The sequence below is a fragment of the Leptopilina boulardi genome, unplaced genomic scaffold, assembly GCF_019393585.1.
Source record: "Leptopilina boulardi isolate dan_hultmark-lab unplaced genomic scaffold, ZJU_Lbou_2.1 LbouV2_199, whole genome shotgun sequence".
NCBI classification, from domain to species: Eukaryota; Metazoa; Arthropoda; class Insecta; order Hymenoptera; family Figitidae; genus Leptopilina; species Leptopilina boulardi.
Window position 1 is genome coordinate 54,208 of NW_026137750.1, and position 23,081 is coordinate 77,288.

Here is a 23,081-nt window from a genome sequence, read left to right on the forward strand (position 1 = left end):
TTCTTCTAATTATTAATTTTTAAAAATATAAAGTAAATATTTTAATATTTCTTAGATATTTTAAATTTCGCGCTCAAATGGAACCATTCAAATACCGTTTCTTCATTTCCTGTTCTAATTTTAATCAAATTTACAGTCACTATTGCTATAATATAAATAATCATATTTCATTGTAAACAAAAATTGTAAGTAAAAATATATTTCTTTAAGTTTCTATTAGATATAGAATATAAAAGTTAAAAAATTTACTTAATACATAACATAAATTCAAATTTGACGCGCTACTACTGGAATCATTTGCGCAACCGTCGTCAGTTCAAAATGACAACTTCATGCTTGAATATAATATTTCCGGTCAGTTTCGCGTGAAGTGGCGTGAAGTACGGCGTCGCAGCGCCGAGGTGCATTAGTTTTGGAGTGTGTACATATAAATGGCGGCTGACGCAAAATGGTATTTTACAAAAGAACAACTAGCGAATTCGCCGAGCCGAAGAAGCGGTATCGACGCCGATAGAGAACTGAGTAATAGGCAGCAGGCCGCAAATTTCATCCAGGATATGGGACAACGTTTATCTGTGTATCCTTTTAACGCTTGATTCTCAATCTCAACTACCTACCCCCCTTCCCCGCTCGTGCTCGCTGCGAAAGAGACTTTCGTACGTCAATTTTCGCCGAGTTTTTTAACAGGTATGTTTTCGATTTTTGATTAATTCCATGTACGTGACATTCTGATTATTCATTTTCGTTCGTTGATTGCCTAAGTGGGCTGTAAACACGAGAATCGAATTCACTGAGGTCACGCGTCATGGAACTCCATATTGGAGAAACGTGGGCTGACTACATTGGATTTTCTAAAATTTTTACTTTTCCTTCTGGCTTTTGTGTTTGTTTAATAATGTTGATTGTGTTATTAAGTTTGTTTCGAATATAATAAATTTGTATTGTAGGACATGAGATTAACGATTGAACGTCAGTCCTGCCAACTGAGTTTGCTTACGCAATTTTTGTTCATCAATCATTAATTTTCCTCATTCATATATAATGCAGTTTTTTTTGTTGATTTGCAAACATTTCTAGGACGCGTCTTATCATATTTCGCAAATCAATGCGAATTCCGAATTAATGAAATGTCGAAATTCTCTTAGATGTATTCAGAAATGAGTTTTTGATTGATTGCTTTTATTTCGTTTTTTATAGGCTTGGGTGTGTTAGTTACGATCTCATTTTTTTTTTTTGTTTCTTCTCCTATTTGTCTCAATTTCCATTTGGAAATTCCAATTGTTTTTGTAATTTCTTGTGACGTTATTGAAATTTAAATAGTCTGCTTGTAAACAAAAGTTTTATCTTGTGATTATTTTATGCACTTTGCTTGTGTGTATGTGTCAGTTAGCCTTGATTTTTTTTCAGACTAAAGAACCGTTATTCGCTTTTGGGCGATTTGACCCTCTTTTTAGAATACTTTTGCTTGAAAATTATTTCATGTAAACCAGTAGCATATTTGTTTTGTTTTCATAAACATTTGTTAAAAGTATTAATTTTCATTTCTCATTGTGTTCAGAGGTTATATATTGAGAGACTGAGAAACTCTGAATATTACCATTTTATATTAGTTTTTTTTTTCTTTGTTTCTGTTCGTAAAATTTAAAATTTTATGTTTAGTATTTGTTGATGTATTATACGTTATTTTTTAGTGCAAAATCCTTAACATTAATTAACAACGAATAATGAATAAGATATATATATAAATATACATATAAATAGTAAAAATAATATTTAATTCTTAGAGTAATGAGTGAAATTGAATTCTATTTTTTAAAATAATCAATTACTTTGAAAATTGTGAAATATTACTTAAGGTTAGTAAATTTTTATTTCTCCTTATTAAGATTTTCGAAATTCTAAATTGGTAAAATTTCAAAATCTCTTAAATTTGCTTAGTATCTGCTTGAAATAAATGTAAATTAAAGTAAAATAACAGTATAGCATCTTCAAGTTGAATTTTTTTTTTTTTTTTTTGAAAGTTTCTTCTACTTTTCAAAAGAGAAAAAGCATTTTTATACAGATTTCAGAATAAGCTTCTAGACATTCAACGTGTTCGCAGTATGAAGTTTTTATCAATTTTGAACAATCTGCCCATATTCAGAATCCAGTTTATTTCCATTTATGTATTTTCAACATTGATTGATCTTTTGTATAAACATTTTTGTACAACGCTGGGGAATTTTTCTATACTTGTATTTTTACACATACACACATATATATATATACACATAAAGGGATTTTCATAAATAAAATTTGATCATCTTCAAAAGAATTAATTGTAATTTGAATTAAAAGAAAAAATAAAAAATTATTTTTTATACAAAATTGTTCTTTCTGTTTTCTAGTCATACCATGCAAAAGTAGTCATGTGTTATTTAAAACTCGTGTTGGAAAATGAGAAAAAAAAATTTAAGAAAAAATTAAAGACAAATTTTTTCTTTCTACAATTAATATTGAAAATATTAATAATTAATTAAATATTGAAATCTTAGTTTTATTGATAATATTTGTAATTATTGAAACAAATTTAATTAAAGATTTAAAAGAATATTGACGTCAGTAAAGTTCACAACGAGAAGAAAAAAATATTTTTCTATGCAAATTATTATTATTTTTGATCTAAATTTTTTTTTTTTTTGCAATGTTTCTTGATCAATAATTTTTTTTTAAATAAAATTTGTAGGCAAAATATTAGTTATTATTTTTTTAATGAACAATATATTTTTTTTTCAATCGTTGATTATGAACGTTGTGAACTTCACCGTCATGAATATTGTCTTGAATTACTTCTGCAATTATCTTTCGAGAATACAGAAATGAATCATATTTCTATAATTAAATGTGAATTTTGTTAAAATAAAAGGAAATTTTTTAAGAAAAGAATGTACTGTAATTTTGTATAGTTATCGAATGCAATTGAGATAATAAAATTTCTTGGATTTTGAATTAATTTATAATTCGTGATTTTAGTTTAAAAGAAAAAAATGTGTTTTGGAAACATTTGATCTTTAAAACAATATTTTTTTTTTTAATATTTTAAAAACAAAAAAGATCAAGTGATAAAATTTACTCACAAGAATATATACCTATATTTTTTTTCATTATTTAAGAAACCTTTGTTAATTATGAAAATAATTTTGTTATAATTATAAGAAGAAATTTCTTTTGTTATTGATTACAATAATTAATTTTCGCTTTCGTTTTACGATTTAGTAGTTTCTTCTTTGAATTTTGCAATAATTATATAATAATATTTTGTAATTGAATTAATTTAAAATAGATAATTTATGAAATAGTTTCAAAGATTTTTTTTCCCTTCAATTTTTCAGGTACAAATAAGATTTTCGTTTTTTTTTTTCATTCTTTTTTTTTTCATGAGCCAAAAGTTTTGAACGTTCATATGAACGAAATTTTTTTTTGCAACTTCTTTAACTACGAATTTTATTACATAATATTGTTTAAAATATCTAAAAAGATGTTATTAATTTAATAATTGTTAAATTTACTGTTTTATTTTACATTGTCATCATAATTTTTAATAATTTATAGATTGAAAAAAATATTTCGTTCATATGAACGTTCAAAACTTTTGGCTCCTTTTTTTTTTACTAAATTAAGATGCAAATTTGCCGAATACTTTTTCCTTAACTTCTTCGAAATTAGTACTCAACTATGCATCAATACAGCCATCGTGTACATGCATCGATTTTTTGTGTTCCACTCGTTAACACAGTTTCCACGGAACAAGATAGCAGCAGCAGCCCTCTTCTTAGCGGCAAAGACAGAGGAGCAACCGCGGAAACTGGAACATGTCATCAAATGTGCGCATTTATGTCTCCACAGAGAACAGGCGTCACTTGATATAAAGTCGGATGTGAGTGCGATGATTTTCAAAAATTGAGGAAAAATGATAAAAAAAAAAAAAAAAAAAAAATCAAATAAACAAATTTGAAATTCATTAGCTGCTTAATGGCTGGCTTATGTCTTATTGCAGCAATATTTGGAGCAGGCTAATGAGTTGGTGTCCAATGAAAGTGCCCTCCTAATGACCCTGGGTTTCGAACTTGCCATTGACCACCCTCACACACACGTTGTTAGATGTTGTCACCTAGTAAAAGGTGAGTTCTCGTTTTGTTATATTTATTTTTAATTAAATCCGTTAATTATTTTATTAATTATCTTCGATCGGGAAAAAAGTTATATTAATATTAAACAAAAGCCGTATTATTTCGAAAACTTTTGACCATCAAAAAAATATTGTCACACTTCACAAATTTTGACTTACAATTAAAGTCAAATACTTTAAAATACTCAATAAAATAAATTATATACAAGAAATATATTATAGTTACTTTGAGAAAACCTTCAGAAAGAAGTTCACCAGGTCTTTGAATAGTAATTTTTTTTATAGCAATTTAAAAAAGAAATTGGAAAAATAGTCTCTTTTGTTGTAAACTTATCCCGGTCAATAGTAACTAAAATTTATTTAATTTGAGATACAAATTCAAAAATATAAATTTTAAATAAAATAGAAAAAAAAAATGTTACTACTTTACAGTTTACTTTTATTTTTCAGCGAACAAGGACTTAGCCCAGACTTCATACTTCATGGCATCTAACAGGTGGCTACAAATTATTTCCTAGTATCTCTTACTCTTAGAAGTCTTCCGATCAGATAAATGCCGTTGAAAAATTATTCCAAGCTAAAGCATTCTTCCTATTTAGTCATAAATGTTTTACTAAAGCTAATTTTCTTTCTTTCTTTAAATAGAAAATTACTCTTACCAAATAATTGCATATATATATATATATATATGTATATTAATATTGAAATGCAAATTGCTTAATGTTAATCATTAAGTTACATATTATAATGATGGAATAAATGTGGAAAAACGTTGGGCGAATGTTTTGCTTGGTAGCGGTAATGTCTGATTGTTAAGAGAACGTAACCAAAGCAATAAGCAGTTTAATTCGGGAAAAATGTTATTAATGCCAACGCGATACGAAGTTTATTTCACAATAAGGACCCTCAGGTAAATAGAATTTTCTAAAAGGCTGATCGTTTTTTTGTATACGTTATATGATATATAAAAACTCTGTTTGTTTAGTTTCGCCTTCAGTTCCACATGCCGGATGCTATTTTAGCACCACGACAGCAAACTGTAGGGAATGAATGCGAATTTATAGTGTACGAATGTGCTTCTTTTTATTTATTTATTTTTTTTATTTACATATTGTATTTTATCTTTTATTTATCGTGTCACATCATTCGTCTCTGTATATGATTAAAATTCTCTCAAAAAACGGAATTGGATCCGTCGAGTTTTTAATCTAAATTTTAAGGAATTTAATTCTTTTGAAAGTATGTTATAGATGATTGTTTTTTTTAAATTACACACATATATATATATATATATAAATATATATATTTATATAAATGCTTTGAGTTCTATTCGGCATGAGGATTCTGCAAAATCATGGCGAACCATTTAGAACCAAAACGTTCTCTGAAACTCTGTAATCCCACCTTAAAAATCTACTTGTAATTTCATCTTCTTGATGATGTAATTTTTTTTTTATTTCTTTTCCTTTGTAATCATTTTTGAGATGAATTTTCGAAAAAGTATTTTTCTCTGTTTCAGCTTACACCTAACAACTATGTGTTTGCAGTATAAACCCACTGTTGTTGCATGTTTCTGCATTCATTTGGCTTGCAAGTGGTCTAATTGGGAGGTAAGATTAGGAAATTTTTATTTTATAATAAAAGAATAAACAAAAATTATTAATTTCGATTTTCCTTTTTCGTACTTTTCTCAAGATACCTCAAAGCAATGAAGGGAAACACTGGTTCTGGTATATCGACAAAACAGTCACGTCGGAACTCCTGCAAAAGTTAACATCAGAATTTCTTCACATTTTCGATAAATGTCCCTCGAGGCTTAAAAGAAAAATCAAAAGTATAAATGATAACCAAAGTCCCAACATGAGTCATCCAATGATGAATTCACCTTTCGTAAGTGGAAATTTTCTAATTTTTTTTTTTTTAAATTATCACAATTTTTTTTTCAGATGTTAATACGAACAATTTACTCACAAGAAATTTGTCATTTATCACGTTTATAGGAATTGGAGCCGCGAAAAATTCAGTCCCCAGCGGCAGATGGAGGTCCCACTTTTGCCTCGAATCGTTCTCATCATCCGCAAAAGCATGACGAGAAAAAACCAACAATGCCAGGTCGATCGTCCGTTGATTATCGCGAATATCGCGAAAAGAAAGAACGAGAGCGACTCGAGAGGGAAAAAGCAAATGCCGCAGGATCATCATCATCATCATCAACTGGTCAAAGTGTTACAGATCCCAATAAACATCATTCTTCACATCATCACAAACAACAAATACCCGGTTCAATGATGCCAAACAAACAAGCTCCAACACCAAATCAAAAATCGGCACTTCATCACAATCATCATCACAGGCCCGATATGAAAATGAATCAATCAATGTCACAAAGGCACACAAGTAGTACATCACAAACAACAAGGGACCCAAATCGCGATCCAAATAGACAACAACGTGTTCCCCGTGAATTTAACAGTGGAACAAGTGGCACGACTGGATCATTGTATCATCACAATATCACGCAAAATGATTCGAATTTAATTGCCTCTCAGCCTGATCTTGCGGCAAGACTCGAGTCAGGATTACCACAGGAATCAGCATCGCAACACACAAATCCTCAAGACAAGTTGAGCAATAATAATCACAATGTACATAGAGTAAGCTCGCATGACAAGAGGTATGATCCGCGACACAATAAACTTCCTGAACATAGGAAAGATGATCAAAAACCCTATTCTGAATATCGTGACATGTCGTCGCGTGTTGATCGTCAAAGGAAACCCGATTCCCTTGAGCAAAGAAGTGAAGAAGTGCGTAAACTCATTGAGAAACCAATTCCACCACCTAAATCAAGACAGGAAATAACAAAAGACGATTATATTGCGCATATGCTGAAACAATCGCATCATTCCAAACATAATCAGTCTGATAAGTTACAGGGTAATTCGGGACAACAAAATTTATCGATTCCAATTACGTCACAGGTGCAACAACAGAAATCAATGACGAAACAACAGCAACAACCCATGCCACATCATCTTCATCAACAACAACAACAACAACACTCGATGTCGGGAATGCAACAGTTCATCAAAGAATCAATCAAGAATGGAAGTTCACAATCATCAAGTTCAATGAGCAATGTTGAGGATCCTAAAGCTGAGAAAAGGCCACGACACGATGATAATAGAGTCATGCTTGAACAACAGAACGTAGCGCCTGTTAAACCTAAATCTCTATTCAGTCCCGAGAAAGTTCAAAGAGATGTGAGTTACTTTACTTTCAAAAATATATTATCTTTACATTTAGAAATTAATTTAAAAAATTTTATCATTCTTTTTATTTTCTATTCATTTTTTCGTGCTATTATTTGCGTTTTCATTAATTTAATTTATTTTTTTTATTTTTATTAACGATATTAATTCATACTAGAAATAGCTCCATGAAGTTGTCGACGCTCAGTGCCAAAAATTATTTTTCACAGGACCAAAAATGTCAAATTATATTTTTTTTTAAAGATTTTCAGTCTAAAACTTTTTTAAAAATAATTTAATATTTTTGGTCCCGTGAAAAATAATTTTCAACGCCAACTTCATGGAGGTCTAAAAATATATTCCTCTCTCGATTGTAGTTGTATTTATCGTTAGGATATTATTACTATATATTATATTTATCAATACAGGGTTTCTATAACACTATAGGAATTCTTATGAAATTTCATTTTTATTCAATTTCTCCACCTTATATGTCGGTTTATATAATTATCCAATTGAATTTATTTTTTTAAACCATATTTTTATTTTTTCATCTAATTGTTATTTCTGTTATTTAACAGAATTTTTTAAAAATGTCTATTGTCCAAACGTTTGAGATATTATTAGGTAAAGTATTCCTAATGTTTTTTTTAATGTTTCGGTTTTTTATTTTTTATTATATTGTCTATATTGAATCTTAAAATTTTAAAATTTCGAGGGAAAATATAGTTTTTTTAACTACTTCTATAAAAAATAATAATCATTATGTCTACTAGTGGGAAATTAGTCGGGAATTTTCTGACTATGTACACCGAAAAAAAAATTATTTGATTCGAATAATCGGTTACTTGACTAATCAAATAAATATTTATATGGACCAAATAATTTTTATTTGAATTAAATAAACTGTATATGAAACAATAATTTCTGTATTTGAAACAAATAATAATTATTTAATAGAAATAAATATTTATTTGATAATAGTCAAGTAACCAATTATTTGAAACAAATAAATTTTTTTAATCTGTTTTTAGGGGGTTTTTAATATTTTTTTCCTCAACCTGACGTGTTAGAGACTTTTAACTTGTCTTGAATTAAAGCTTGAATTGTACACTGCATAACCAATATATATGCAAGTTCATAAAAAAATTAAGAATTTTGAAAAAAGTGTGAATAAAGACTCCAAAAACACATTTTTACTTCATTTCCCTCAAAATTCTGCCGTGTTAGGTAATTTTCGACCTCAAAATCATGACTAATATTATTATTTAAAAAAGAAATGTTACATTAAAATCAATAAACAATAGTACAAAATATCCTTTTTTATAATTTATTTTATAGAGCGAAATTCCTATTTTTTATAAATACTATCCAAATTCGCATTCATATAATTTCTATAAAAATTAATACAATTCAATTTTCATAACAAGATGGTGTGATGGACTTTTCTTTTTTTATTTTATGAACATAAAATTGAAATTATACAAAAAAAAAAGAATTTTCTCTTTGAAAAAAAATGTACCAACTTTATTCTGATGTGGCGATATTATTAAATTAGTAAGAATTTTGAAATGATTTTTTCTTGATTTTTTTTTTTTTTTACAGACATCACGCGACTCTCATCAACGATCCAAGTCGCGACAAAAAACTCCACCAGTGTCAAAAATGGCGAAACAACCTGCACCTCTAGATTTACCGGCAACTCTTATATCACCATTTTCAAGTCCACCTGTTTTACAGCAACACGATTCACTTAAGCGGCCACCAACAGAGCTTGCGAATTCCTCATCGCATAAACGACATCGGGGCATGAGTGAATTCGAACAAACAACAACAACAACATCGGCTCAAGATGCATTATCCTCTGTTTTTAATGCAACCAATAATATAACAGGACTTCTTCAACCAATAAATGAAATGCCATCAAGAAGTTCATTCATGAATGACAACACAAAAATGCCCGAATTAATAAGACCTTTTGAACCAGAGTCCACTTTAACTCATCGAACTTCTCTTGGTCCATTAACAAATGGCGTTGAAAGTCGATTATTAAGGCAAGAATTTTCCGAGGCACAAGAATTCAAGCCCACCATTGAACAGAACACATTTAAAGTCACTCAAGAATTTAAGGCAACACAAGATTTTAAATCATCTCAGGATTATAAACCTGTTCAAGATTATAAATCTATTCCAGAATTTAAACATGAGTATAAGCATGAGGTACCGAAGGTTCACGACTTTCCAAAGAATATTTTTGATTTCAAAGATGGAATGGAATTCCCACGAGCTACAGTTCAATTGCAGAGGCTTACCGATTATCCAAAAATGAAAATTGAAACATCAAAAACTATACAACCCGAGTGTTCAAAGAATAATCCAGCAGATTTCGTGAGACAAGAACTTCAAGAATTTCTCGTAACTCAAGAACCACAAGAATTTCCCATTGAACCAATTATCGATAACAAGAAAAAGAATACAGCTGAACCATTGGAGGAATTTTCTCGTACCAAATCAGCACAGAGTATCAGTGCATTACTTCAAGAGCCCTTAGCACCAATGCCTTCGCTTCTTCAACAATTTAATCAACCCCCACAACAGCAACAACAACAACAACAACCAACGCAGGAATATCCACCAACTTTGTCAGCAATTTTACCATCCGAACAGCAAATGACACAAGAGCCACTTGTCTCAACTGTCGATATGGGCGCACTATCCGGTTCCACTATCGATTCAACACTATCAACTCTCTCCACATCGAGTATTGTTCCTCCCATTATTCCAATTCTTGTTGCCGAGGAGAAAAAATCTGAACACACACATAAAAGTGAAAAGAAAAAGAAGGAGAAGAAACATAAACACAAAGACAAAGAGAAGAGTAAAGAAAAGCACAAACACAAGCACAAGGACAAGGATAAAGAGAAACATCGCGATAAGGATAAGAGAAAAATTGAGGGTGAAAATATTCCCGCCGAACCAATTAAAATCACTATTCCCAAGGATAAAATTAATTTAACCAGCGAATCACTTGGTACTGTTGATAAATTGAAATCACCACCTGGTAAAATTAAAATCAAAATTGCCAAAGAACGAATAAAGGTCGCTCAATCGATTCCCCCTCCGATAATTCAACCACTTCAGGGTCCATTAAAAATCAAGATTCGCACCGATGTTATTTCTAGAGGTGAGCACGATACAAGAAAACGTGAACGTAGCGATGGTCATGAGAATCCAACAACAAGTGGACCACCAAGTAAAAGACAACAACAACAACAACAACAACAACAGCAGCAGCAGCAGCAGATCGTCAATAATCCTGCTCTCGTCCAACAGCAACGTTCCAACGAGAGACAGAATGGAAGGCACTATAACTCCGGCAGTAATAATAAGGTACGTGGAAGCGGAAGAGGCGGCCGACTCTTTCCACCGCGGCTGCCCTACGTAAATCAACAATTTCATGATGGTTTTTATCAACGATTTGACGGTGTTCATGGTCCTCATCCTCCTCTTCATCGTCCACCAAATTCACGTGATCCATTTTTCTTTTCCAATTATCCACCACCAATGTTCAATAATCCAGCTGGATACATGTACGATCCTGCAATTTATTATCAACAATATCAACAGCAGAGATTTAATATGTATCCAACTGGTAATGTTATTGTCACTCCCGATGTTACAATTGACACGAGTATTCCACCACCGAATTTACCGCCAAATTTGAGGAATATCAATAATAAAAATGAGACCAGTGGAAATTCTGCTTCTCATAAAGTCAATAATCAACCTCCTTTACCTGATGGTCCTCCACCTGGTTCATCTCCGCCACCACCACCTCCACCTCCACCTGAGTAGAAGTGAATTTTTTTTTTTTTTTATATTAGTAATTACTTTTTTTTTGCAGATGATTTCTATAATTATTTTTGAGTAGTTGATGATTTATTAAGTAGTTGAAGATTTATTCAGTAGTTGATGATTTATCCAGTAGTTGGAGATTTATTCAGTAGTTGATGATAGTAGAAAATCGAGAAAAATTGAATTTCGTGGAGAAAGAAATTTTTTTTTATTACTTTTAGTCAAAAGTTATAATAATTATTTTTTGAATAATCAAATTATTCATTATATATTATATTTATATTATATATATTTCTATAGATATATTTATAAATTGATATTATATTTGTATATATATATATATATATATATATATATATATATTTTTTATATATATTTTATAAAATGATTTTGAAACATATGAAAATTAAAATTCAAATACATTCTTTTTTGAAAGATATTAAATATTTCTAATGAAATTATACATTTAATAGAAAACATTATTTGATTTAATAATAAAATTTGTCACTTAGTAAAATATTAAAAGATAAAAATAAAAATATCAAGCTAAAGGATTGGTATTTTTATTTCTCATCTTAAATTATAATTAAAATTAAATGTTCTAGTTACATTAACATTAATCAAAATTTAGTAAAATAAAGTTTTATATAAAAATAATAATAAATAATTATTGTATATAATTAAATGGAAAAAAAAACAGTTTTTTAATTTTGTCGTAAAATGAAACGTTCAATTATTCAGAAATTTAAAGACAGAATAATAAATTAGATATCGTGTCAATATTAATTTTCAAATTATAATAAATTTACCAAAAAGATAATAATTTCTCACATTTTTAATTTTTTAATCAAATATTTAAAGTGATTATACACAATTTTAATAAGTTTTATTATTTATAATGTTTTGAAAATGATATTAATGAAATATCATTAAAAATTTTTTTATTTATTAATGAAATATTTATAAATATGTAGTTTAGAAAAAGGTGTTTTTTTTCATGTTTCTTTCTCCTCGAAAATTCAATTTTTATTCTTACGTTTGTAAATTAGAGCACGAATTCTACTTTTCTCTTCTTTTATAAACTATTTTTCATCTCTATTGAAAACATTAATGATAATTGTTGTGCGAAAGTTTCATACAATAGTTATTTTTGTAAATTTTGAAGAATTTAAGGATTTATTTTTAATCTTGTTTCTTTATTGAAAATTCTGTTTTTGTTAAAGGAAGATCTTTTATTAAAAGTAAAAAAAATATATAACTTTAAATTTAATTTAACAATAAATTTAAATTATTTTTAAACATAATTAATTAAATTAATCAAATTTAATTAAGTTAATTAAATAAAATTTTTAATAATTTTGATTTTTATCAAATGACACGTAAAATTTAGCATATAATTTTTATTCTTAAAACGGTGTTTTCCATGAAAATTCAAATATCTAGTCTTTAGTTGACAATAACTAAAGAAAAAAATTATTTAATTTAAAATCTTGATAATTTACACGATTAACTTTTGACAGAAATTATCGCATGACAATGATAATTAAATTTATATAAATATTATAAATTTTAAATTTTCTTTTATGATATGATTATTGTAAATTAAAAATTTTTTAATTCTTTATTATTTAATATTGAATTAAATGAATTTCTTGTTATTTATTTTTAAATCTAATTCTTCAATTTCAATTCAATTACAATAGAATTGCACAAAATATCAGTTTTTTTCAACTGGGTGTGTTCAAATTGTACATACATAAAATGATTTTTAATCTAAATTATTAATTGAATCGTGAATTTTGAAAAGGGCTCAACTCTGAAAACCGTAAGAGTCATTTTCACTATCGATTGTTATGCAAAAATGACACTTACGCTTTTTTGAGTTGAGCCCTTTTCGAAATTCACGATTCAATTATTCTTATATTAATAATAATTTTTAATATTAATTTATTTTTAATTATTCTTTTAAAAAAAAATATTTTTTTTTTTTAAATTAAATAATTTTTCAATTTTTTGTTTTACCAAACAGTCTTACAATAACAAAGCATTTGCTTGATTTGTTATTAAAAATGTGATGCATTATAACTTTTAATTATATATAAAAATTTCCAGAAACTTTCGTCCTTTTTCAAAAAAATTTTTTTTTTAAACTCAAGATATTAAATTTGAATTTGTAACCTATTTTTGATATTATACTTTTAGTTTAAAAAAAATTATTTGAAATTCTTAGCAAAATTTAATTGATATAATTAAGTATAGATAATATTTATGTTATATATTAACGAAACTGAAGTGCGCAACGTTTATATAAACGATTTTTAAAGTGATAATTTTTTAAAATGAAAAATTCTATAATTTTTTGCCTAAAAAATATTTTTTATAATTTGTTGATTAATGAAAACTACAAGAAATATTTTTTAGGAAAAAAATTATTGAATTTTTCATTTTAAAAAATTATTTCTTTAAAAATCGTTTATATAAACGTTGCGTACTTCAGCTTCGTATATATTATTTAATTAATATTTTTAAATAATAATAATAATAATCAAAATTTAGTTAAAAGTTTTAATTAGATTACATTAAATGTAGATTTAAATTCTAATTTTTAAAATTAGTTTGTTTATTATTTTTTATTGAATCAACTTTGTTTTTATAGATTTTTAAAGGAATTTTGAAAAATACGAAATGTTTCTGCAACTGCTTGAAATATTAATATTCTAATAACGTTTTAACGCTTTCTATATTCTAATATTCTCAAAAAAGCATTTTTAATAATAGTACATTTTGTGTCAAGTACGGAATATGTCAATTTCTTAATTTATTAGAGTGAACTAATTTAATTAGTTCAGAATTGACGACTCTGCTCAATTTGTACACGATGTTTTTTTTTTATCTAATTACACGATAAGCAAAACACAAAAGCTATATATGGGGGTAACTAATCGTTTTTATCGTCATTTTTATCTTATGTATTTTATTATATAGTTTATCGTGCACATTGGACAAAAAAAAAATCATTTTTCACTAAAATTTTCTCATTTACCCTGAATTTTTAATTATAGCAAATGCTTGGTTATTTAAAACAAACTTGAGAAAAAGTTTGTTTCATAAAAATGGAATATGTTAATTTATAAAAATTATTACATTACAGATGGATAGTTTATTATGTTGAGATTTTATAATATTTTTTTTCTCGATTTTTCGACTCCTCTTTTTCTGATTTTCTTTTTTTTTAGATTATGGTAGAATTTTGTTATTAGCATGATATTGTTTTGATTCTATATGATATATATTCTATAATGTTTATCAAGAGGACAAGTCAACTTTTTTAAGGACGATGAATGCATAAAAAAAAATCAGATACGAAAAATTCTGGATCTCTTTATATAGAAATACATGACAAAAAAAAATGGGCAAAACTAGAAAGCTTTAAAAAAAGAAAAAAAAAGAAAATAGTATTTTATATTAATAGCTGTAAGCTTTATATTTAGATAATAATATAATATTTTCTTTCTTTCATGTAAAAATGAAATAGAAATATTAGATTTTTTTTCGTGATTATATTTTTTATGTTTGCAATTTTTAATTTATAAAATTTTAAGTGCAGACAATTTTTCGCTAATATAGATTTAAACAATTTGTTAATTTTTTATTATATAATTTTAGTGAATGATAAGTAGTGAATTTTTTAAAATTTAGAACCAATATTGTAGGAATTTATATATATATATATGAAAAAATAAGAAATGGTTAGAAAAGAAAAGTCTGAATCGTTATGATTTAAAAAAAAAAAAAAAAAGAATTGCATTTTTGTTTTCACTTCTTGTTGTCAGACTTGAATGTCAAAAACACAGAGGGAGAATAATTTTTTTTTTTTTTTTTACTTAGGTATTAATATGTAAATATTACTTTAATTAGAGAAAACAATTTTTTTGTACAAGGCAATAATAATTTAAGATATAGATTAATACTTTTTTTTTCAAATAGTCAATTTTTTTCCATTTGTCATTCTCGTGGAAATTAAATGAAATTCAGTTGTTAAACTGAAATGATAATTTTTTCCTGAGATGTGTATATATAGAATAATTATACATTCCATTTCGCGAATATTTATTTGAGAAAAATTAAGTCTTTTAAAAATATTCAAACATTCACTTTCTATATTCAATAAATATTACTCAGGAATAAAATAGAGACAGTGTATTAAAATTAATATGACGTGTCATTGATAATTAATAATATAGTTATATATAAATAATAAAGAAGAGAAAGTTTATATGTTGTGTTAGTGTTTGCCATTATACAAAAAAAAATATATATATATATAAATAAATTAAATGTATACACGATTAAAAAAATAATAATTTTGCATCGTCATCGTCAATATTGTTGTAAAAATATCACTTGTCGAACATTATTAACACTTCGTTTATTAATTTTACGGTTATTTTACTAATTTTATTACATATTACTATTTTTGAAATATTTGCGGCATTCTCTCTCAAATAATTTTTTTTTTTATTTTTTTATTAAGAATTTTGCCAGTTGTACTTATACGATTCAATAATTAAGTCTTGTGAAATAGGAACCGTAGAGTTTAAAAACACAGGTTTCAAAAAAATCAATGGTTCTATATATACCCGAAGCTGTTAAAATTTACATTTAAAATAATGAACTTGAATTAAATTTTATAATTAACAAACCATTTTAAATATTAGTAGTTTTTAAATGAAATTATCCTTTTAATTTAATTATAATAAATCTATATTTAAAAACGTGAAAAAAAAAAAATATATATATAGGTAAAAGAAAAAGAAGTTTAAAAAAATTGTAAAATAATAAATAATTTAAATAATCCTATATATGGGTTGATAAAAAAATGTTTCCATTTTTAATTTTTATTTTAAACAGATTTTCACAGCACCGGATGAAAATATTTTGTTCCTATATATATATAGATTTATATATATATATATATATATTATATTGAGAGATATTTATTCTGTTAACTATGGAGCAAAGTTCGCAGAAAGTCCTAAGTTATTTTCTATAGATTGTTAATTAATTTTATTATATATACATATTGCCTTATTATAATTGTTAAATTTTAGAATATTTGAAAACGAATCTCGAAAAATGAATTTGATCCATTTTCAAATATTAGTGAAAAAAAGAGAATTATTTACTAATAGTTAGTTTATTTTTTATATTTATTTTGACGTTTCCTTTTTTATTGATGACTGAAATATTCCAGTGAATTTTTATGAAATCGGATGATATTTTCCGCGAGCTTCTTTGCTCTGAACAGTGTTATTTTTTTATTTTATTTTATTTTTTTTTGTAGCGATAATAGTGACAAGGTAATTGCTAAGGTAAAGAAACCGGAGCTGCGGGAATTTGATTTTTTCCTAAAAAAAAAAAAAAAAAAAAAAAATTTTTGTCGATGAAAAGTGTGTTGATTTATTATGTAACGATTGAATGTTTTTTCTGAAAGCTTACAGCTAATTTTTTAAGAAACATTGAAGAAAAAAAGGACTCGTATACGAATTGTAACGCGAATGTTGCTTCGACTTTGTGTATCAAATGTATTTTTACCAGTCGCTTTCGGTTCCTGTTTTTTTTTTTTTTTATTTTTTTTTTATTTTAAATAGCTCAAAAATATATCTGGGGGCTTTAGATTTTTTTTCATTTAAAAAATTTCGACTTATTTGTGGGGTTTAAACCCCAAAAAATAGGTATGTACTTTTTTTTTTTAAATCATTCGTAATGATTTTTTCCCCTGAAGCTAGTCGAATATACAAAACTTACATAAACTGAGAAAAAATCATTTTTATGAAAAACAAACACAAAAAGAAAGTAAATTATTATTTTTTGATTATCTTATAAGCCTTACAGAAAAACAAGAAAAAAAAAAAGAAAAGGAAAAGGAAAGCAGGAATCGTGGGCGACATAAAATCGAAATCAAGAAAAATAAACGTTCTATGGAAACGAATATACCTTAGTAATTATTTTGTCTTTTCTTAATTCATTTCGCACATATAAATATATTATCGCCGCTTTATTATTATTGTACTAACATCGTTCAGAGATCCTGCGAAAATCCATTAATTGTCATAAATAAAAGTTGTCCACTCATAAAACATAATAATAAAAAAAATAAGTGAAAATGGGGCTTTAGGTGAAGGATTTATGATTTGAAAAATCAATTGAATCACGCATGTTGCATGAATTTCTTTATATTTTTTACAGGCTTGTAAAAATTAGTTAAAAAATATTTCACTATATGCATGCTTTATGATTTCATTAGCTTGTTATTCGTATAGAGTTAATTTAAGTTTTTTTTTTTTAAAGCACAGCTTATCTTCCACATCATTACAATTCATTCGTTACACTTATTGAACCTATTTCTGGAATAATATTTTCATTTTTTTTTAAATATAATACACAATAATTAATAATTGCCTTTTTTAATAATTAAAAAAATATTTCATTTTTTAAAGATATTTTTTTTTATAAAAAAAATGAAAAATTTAAAGGATTAAAATTAATTAATTAAAGTAATGTTTATATATTTTGACAAATTAATTTCAATTGTAATATTTTTACTAATTTTTATACATATGTTATAATAATTATCAAAGAATAGAAATTAATCGTTTATCATATTATTGATTAAATGTACAGTTGATTTAAATTATTCTCTTTCGTGTTTGTGCTCCTTATCCCTCTCACCTTTCAAAGTGAAAGATACGGCAGGTGTCGCTCTAGGAAAAATTGTATTTCGTATTTACGTTATCATCCGAAAGAAATTCATTATCTTCTATATAAATTAGAGTTTAATAATTGTCAATTCATCTATTAAACATGTTTTATCGATTCCTCCATATTAAATCATATTTTGTGATAAAATTTCCACTGTTATTTTATATTCTATTTGTGTCATTAAACGTTCCATATGTTTGACATTTGTGGATTAGTTTGAAAGGTTTGAGGTGAATTCTTCCAATTTTTATAAATATTCTATTTTACTTTTTATTGTAATAGATTTTTTTATTGTTTTTTTTTTAATTGATTTGGTGTTTTTTTTTTTTAAATTAGTTTCGTATTATAATGTCGATTTATTACTCTGATGGTAATTTTCAAATCTTCCGGTTTCAAAAGAATTTTCAAATTTAAATAATTTTCTTTTGCCACAGTTTTATGAATTATTATTCACAATCTTAGTTAATTTTTATTAAAGCTGATTAATTACTATTTAATTCTTAATAATTTTTATTATTTAATTTTTAAATTAATTTTAAATAGTTTGTATTTATTTATTTATAATTAATTAATTACTAATTAAGTACAACAAAAATTATTTTTTTCTAAAAATGTATTCTTTTTATTTTTGTCAAATGTAATTTTTTTTTATTATCTATAGTTGATTTTAATTTAATCTGTTAGCAATTTGTGAAAAATTAACAAGCGAAAATCATTAAATTAATTGTTTTGTTACAGGAGAAGCACTCGTCGAGTCATCACAAGAGTTCACATAAGTTATCACAACAGTCGTCGTAGTGGAAATCCTAGATAGGTTAATAGAAAAAAAAAAATTATCAATTCTTTCTCAATTATAGAGAATGATTTGAAAAAACAAAGAAAAAAAAAATTGTACAAAGAAATTCGCCGTTAACTTATGCCCGAGACAAAAAGCTAAAGGTATGTCGTAATTAAGACACGTTTTGTCTCTTAGAAAATATTTCCTTCCCTTTTCTCTCACATGCTCCGACTTAAAAAAAAAAAATAAATAAAAACAAAAAAAAACGTGTGTGAATATCGTGAAAAATGACAGCAATGAATTTCCGGAATTTCCAATAATTAATCTTCTTGTTTATTAATTTCAAAAATTTTACGTTTAATTAGTTTGTCTCTTCCTTTTTATTTTATTGAAAAAAAAAGAAAATTCTTGAAAAATGTTATTGTCATTTTGTTTTCGATTTTGCTTTCTCTATCTCTGTAAAGATTCTTTTCTCATTTTTCCAAGTTATTGGGACTGAATCTAAAAGAAGCAAGACAGTAAATCGGCGATATATTTATACGTTAATCTAAATGTTAACGTAAATTAAATTAAGCGTTATATTCTCTCTCGGATAGATTGTCTATATCTATGAGAAAAGATAAATTGTTAGAAGCGAGAAAAAGGGTGTAACATAAAACTCAGGTCAAAGTAGATATAATTATTGTACGCGCGATGAGGTAAATTCTCTCCGATTCTTATATACATTCTTAACATCTCCTCTCTTTGCGATTCTGCTTTTTTTTTTAGAGCATACAACTGTACTTTTTAAAGGCCAAGTATGTATCAATAGATTAGAAAACAAATGAAGACATCAAATTTGCAAAGTTGTGCAATTTTGAAATAAATCTTCAAAAAAAAAAAAATAATAATAATAATAAACCTGGCATTCTTCGTTCAATCTGAATTGATAACGAAAAATATCAAAAAAAAAAAAAAAAAATTCATGTTTAAAGTAAATAATATGTAATCTTATAATATTTAAATATATATTATATATATATATACTATTCAAAAAAAATATTTAAATAAATATTTAAGTATTTTAAATAAAAAATATATATATATGTATATATTTAAATATTTTCATTTTTCCAAAAGCTTAAAAAAGATTTCAATTAAAAAAAAAAAAGAATTTTTTCTTTTTTGTTGAAACGATGAAAAAAGTGAGCTTGAACTTAAAATAACTGGGTTTCTATACAAATTAGACTCGTTTTTTTCTCTTGATACATTTGTATTAAAATAATAATGGAAATGTTTTGAAAATTACAATTTTTTTTTTCTTTCAAATAAGAGAAAAATTTGAGTCTTTCTTTGTTTTTTAAGACTGACTAGAATTATTCTACGTTTATATAATTGCAGACTATCGCCGAATTTCTCTTTTGTTTTTCACATAGAGATATAAGGAGAGAGAAAAAAAGAAAAAAAATTTTTTTTTTTTTGTTTTAAAATGCATTTATTGTGGAAAATTTTTTTTTTCAAAAAAATGTGTAAAATTTCAAGAATCGTATATAGAGAGAATTTCACTCGAGATTTTTCCTCGTCGACACAAAGTACGAGTTTTCTTTCGTAGAAACGAAAATAGGGCAAAATGAGAAAAAAAAATGTAATAAGAATAATTCGGAAAGGGAATGTTTAATTGAGTTCCCTTATCTGAGAGATATTTATTAATCGACGTTTCACTTTGTAAAATAGTCCCTCCCTTATTATTATTATTTCTATTATTATTATTATTATCATAAATAATATTATAATTATTATTATTATTATTATTATTATAAATAATATTATTGTTAATATTATTATCACTAATATTATTATTATTATTAATAATATATTAATAATAATACTAATATTATTATTATTATTCTTATTGCAGGTCGTCATTGTTCCGCGATCAATCGAATTATACTATTGCTAAATTTAGTATAATAACGATAATATCATTGAAAACATTATTCTCAGACTGTAAATAAAATTATTTTGTATGCCAAAATAAACCAAATGGATATGACTACGACACGATGTGACACGTACACGTGAGGATTAAACGAGAAATATAATAGAAAATATTGTAATTATTAATTAATTAATTATTATTATTATTATTAATTGTGTAGACACGCGCATTACACACTCGTGTTAATTAACACACTTTCAGAAAAAAAAAATAATTAAAAAAAAAAATAAATAAATAAAACTTGAACCGATTTTAGAGAATCCACGAGGACGAAAAGAGATTCTTAAAAATTTTTTAATATCATGACTTAATAATATTTTGTGCGCATTTAAAGATTGTCAAAAGATTTTAATATTTTTTTTAAATTATCGTTTTTTGAATTCAAAAAAAGAAACCATGTATGTGAAATTGTCAGCCTATACGTCAATCTTATTTCTCGATAAAAGAAATATCACGTGAAACATTATTTTCGATAAGAATTTTCATTTCAGATAACAAAAACAATGAAAACAATAAAAACAAAAAACCTTTTGCCCTAAATGCAAAAGTTTTAAAAAATGAAAGTTCTGTTTTAAATGTGTAAAATTTGTTACTTATTGAAGTGAAAACAAAACTCTCGTTAAGAATAGAATTTTAAATTTCTATTTGTGAAACAAAAATATTGTTTAAATATTTGAAATGAAAATTTTTATTGAATCTATTTGTAATTAGTTGTACTTATTGTAAAATTGATTTGGAAGATCCTTAGCCACTTAACGATACTTCTCTTGTGAAATATTTTAATTTTTTTTTTCGTTACATATATTTGGTAAAAGAAAAATTAAAATATATATTAATTAAGGGAAGACTAAATGTTTCTATGTTTTTATGGATATATATTTAAAAGTAGAAAATATAAGAATCACGATTTATTAGTAAATCGATTTTTGGTGCAATGGTTGTGAAGACTTGAATTTTTGTGTGCGTCTGAGATTTAAAAATATATATATAAAAAAAAACCAAAAAAAAAGAAAATGAAAAAAAATTTATTAATTATTAAATATGTATTTTAACAATTTTTAATTGTTTTTAATTTACGGCTAAGAATCTTTTCAAAACAAAATAAAAAAATATATATTGCTCATAGTGAAGCAGAATGAAAATTTTCGTAAATATGAAAATAAATATTATTTTAAAATGACCAATTTGGTGAAGATTTTTGACTTTATCAAATAAATAAAAAATCTCTTTTGTTGATGCGATAAGAGACTGGTCATTATTTGCAGCTATTTAATTAGTTTTTTCATGTAATTAAAAATCCTCATTAAATTATTATCATTGTTAGTCCATGAAAAATGTATTTAAAATATATTTACGAACATAACGTAATAATTGTACGTTAAGGGCAGATCAAAGTTAATGCAACTTTGACCTACCCTTAAAAAAAAAAAAAAATGAAAAAAAAATTGTTCGGTGATTTTATTTTTTCGAATCTCTATTTATCAGTAATTGTTGTAAAAAAAATGTGTAAAATCTGAAGAAAGAGATTTGAAAAAGTAAAAGTTTGTTTTCTAAACTTATGTCGCTACGTTTTAAATAGTTTTTCCTTTTAACATATTATGTTTCAATTGTCATGAAACTTTAAGTATTTTTGACATGAGAAGATCTTCATTACTTACACATAAACACACACGCCTCGTTGGATTTTCATCAAACGACTCAAGAATATAAAAATAAAAAAAAAAAACTTATAAGTTTTTCGTTCTCTCATGTTACTAACGTCTATTTGTGCCGTTATGTACCTGTAAATATCAATAAAACGACGATATACTCAAGCGAAAAAAAATGTCTCTTTACTGTGTGTTAAACGTTTAAACACATTTATCCAGAGAAACTTTTTTCAATTGAATTTGTTAAATGTTGCTAAAAAAACAAAATTTTTGTTTTTTTGCATTATTTTCCGCGTCAAAAAAAATTTGTAATAATATTTATAGGTAATTGATATCATTTTTAATTTAACACGACTATTGTTTGAATAATCAATTATTATTATTATAAATTGTTCGATACGTATAATTGTAAATGGAAGTTAAATTATTATCTATTTGTATATATTATTTTTATAAAAATTGTAATAATAAAATTATTTTGCACATTATTTTTACAACCAAATTATCAATATTGTGTTTACTTTTGTTTATATTTTTGTACTATTTTACTTTTATATGTTTATTTATTTATTTTTTTTTTAATGTATTTTTTCAAACAAAATTAGAGGGAAAATTTTTGAATTTGAATTCAATTGATATT

At 25.5% G+C, this 23,081-nt stretch overlaps 1 protein-coding gene across 3 annotated transcripts; it reads left to right on the forward strand.

The window, feature by feature from the left end:
• The first annotated feature begins 365 nt into the window (after positions 1 to 365).
• Positions 366 to 22,943, forward strand: LOC127278194 (cyclin-T-like). 3 transcript variants are annotated; one of them, XR_007842459.1, is made up of 10 exons: positions 366 to 577; positions 3,706 to 3,916; positions 4,037 to 4,160; positions 4,619 to 4,664; positions 5,688 to 5,778; positions 5,864 to 6,058; positions 6,169 to 7,431; positions 9,025 to 10,809; positions 18,775 to 18,975; positions 20,712 to 22,943. XR_007842459.1 is itself a non-coding variant. In XM_051299783.1 (9 exons), exons 1-9 carry the CDS (start codon positions 432 to 434, stop codon positions 18,832 to 18,834), a joined length of 3,921 nt encoding a protein of 1,306 aa, XP_051155740.1. In that variant the 5' UTR covers positions 366 to 431; the 3' UTR covers positions 18,835 to 19,701. The 3 variants fall into 3 exon arrangements, 2 of the variants coding, with proteins under 2 accessions (XP_051155740.1, XP_051155742.1); XM_051299783.1 differs by lacking the exon at positions 20,712 to 22,943 and having other exon boundaries at positions 18,775 to 19,701; XM_051299785.1 differs by lacking the exons at positions 366 to 577; positions 3,706 to 3,916; positions 4,037 to 4,160; positions 4,619 to 4,664; positions 20,712 to 22,943 and adding an exon at positions 4,699 to 5,078 and having other exon boundaries at positions 18,775 to 19,701.
• The last annotated feature ends 138 nt before the right edge of the window (positions 22,944 to 23,081 follow it).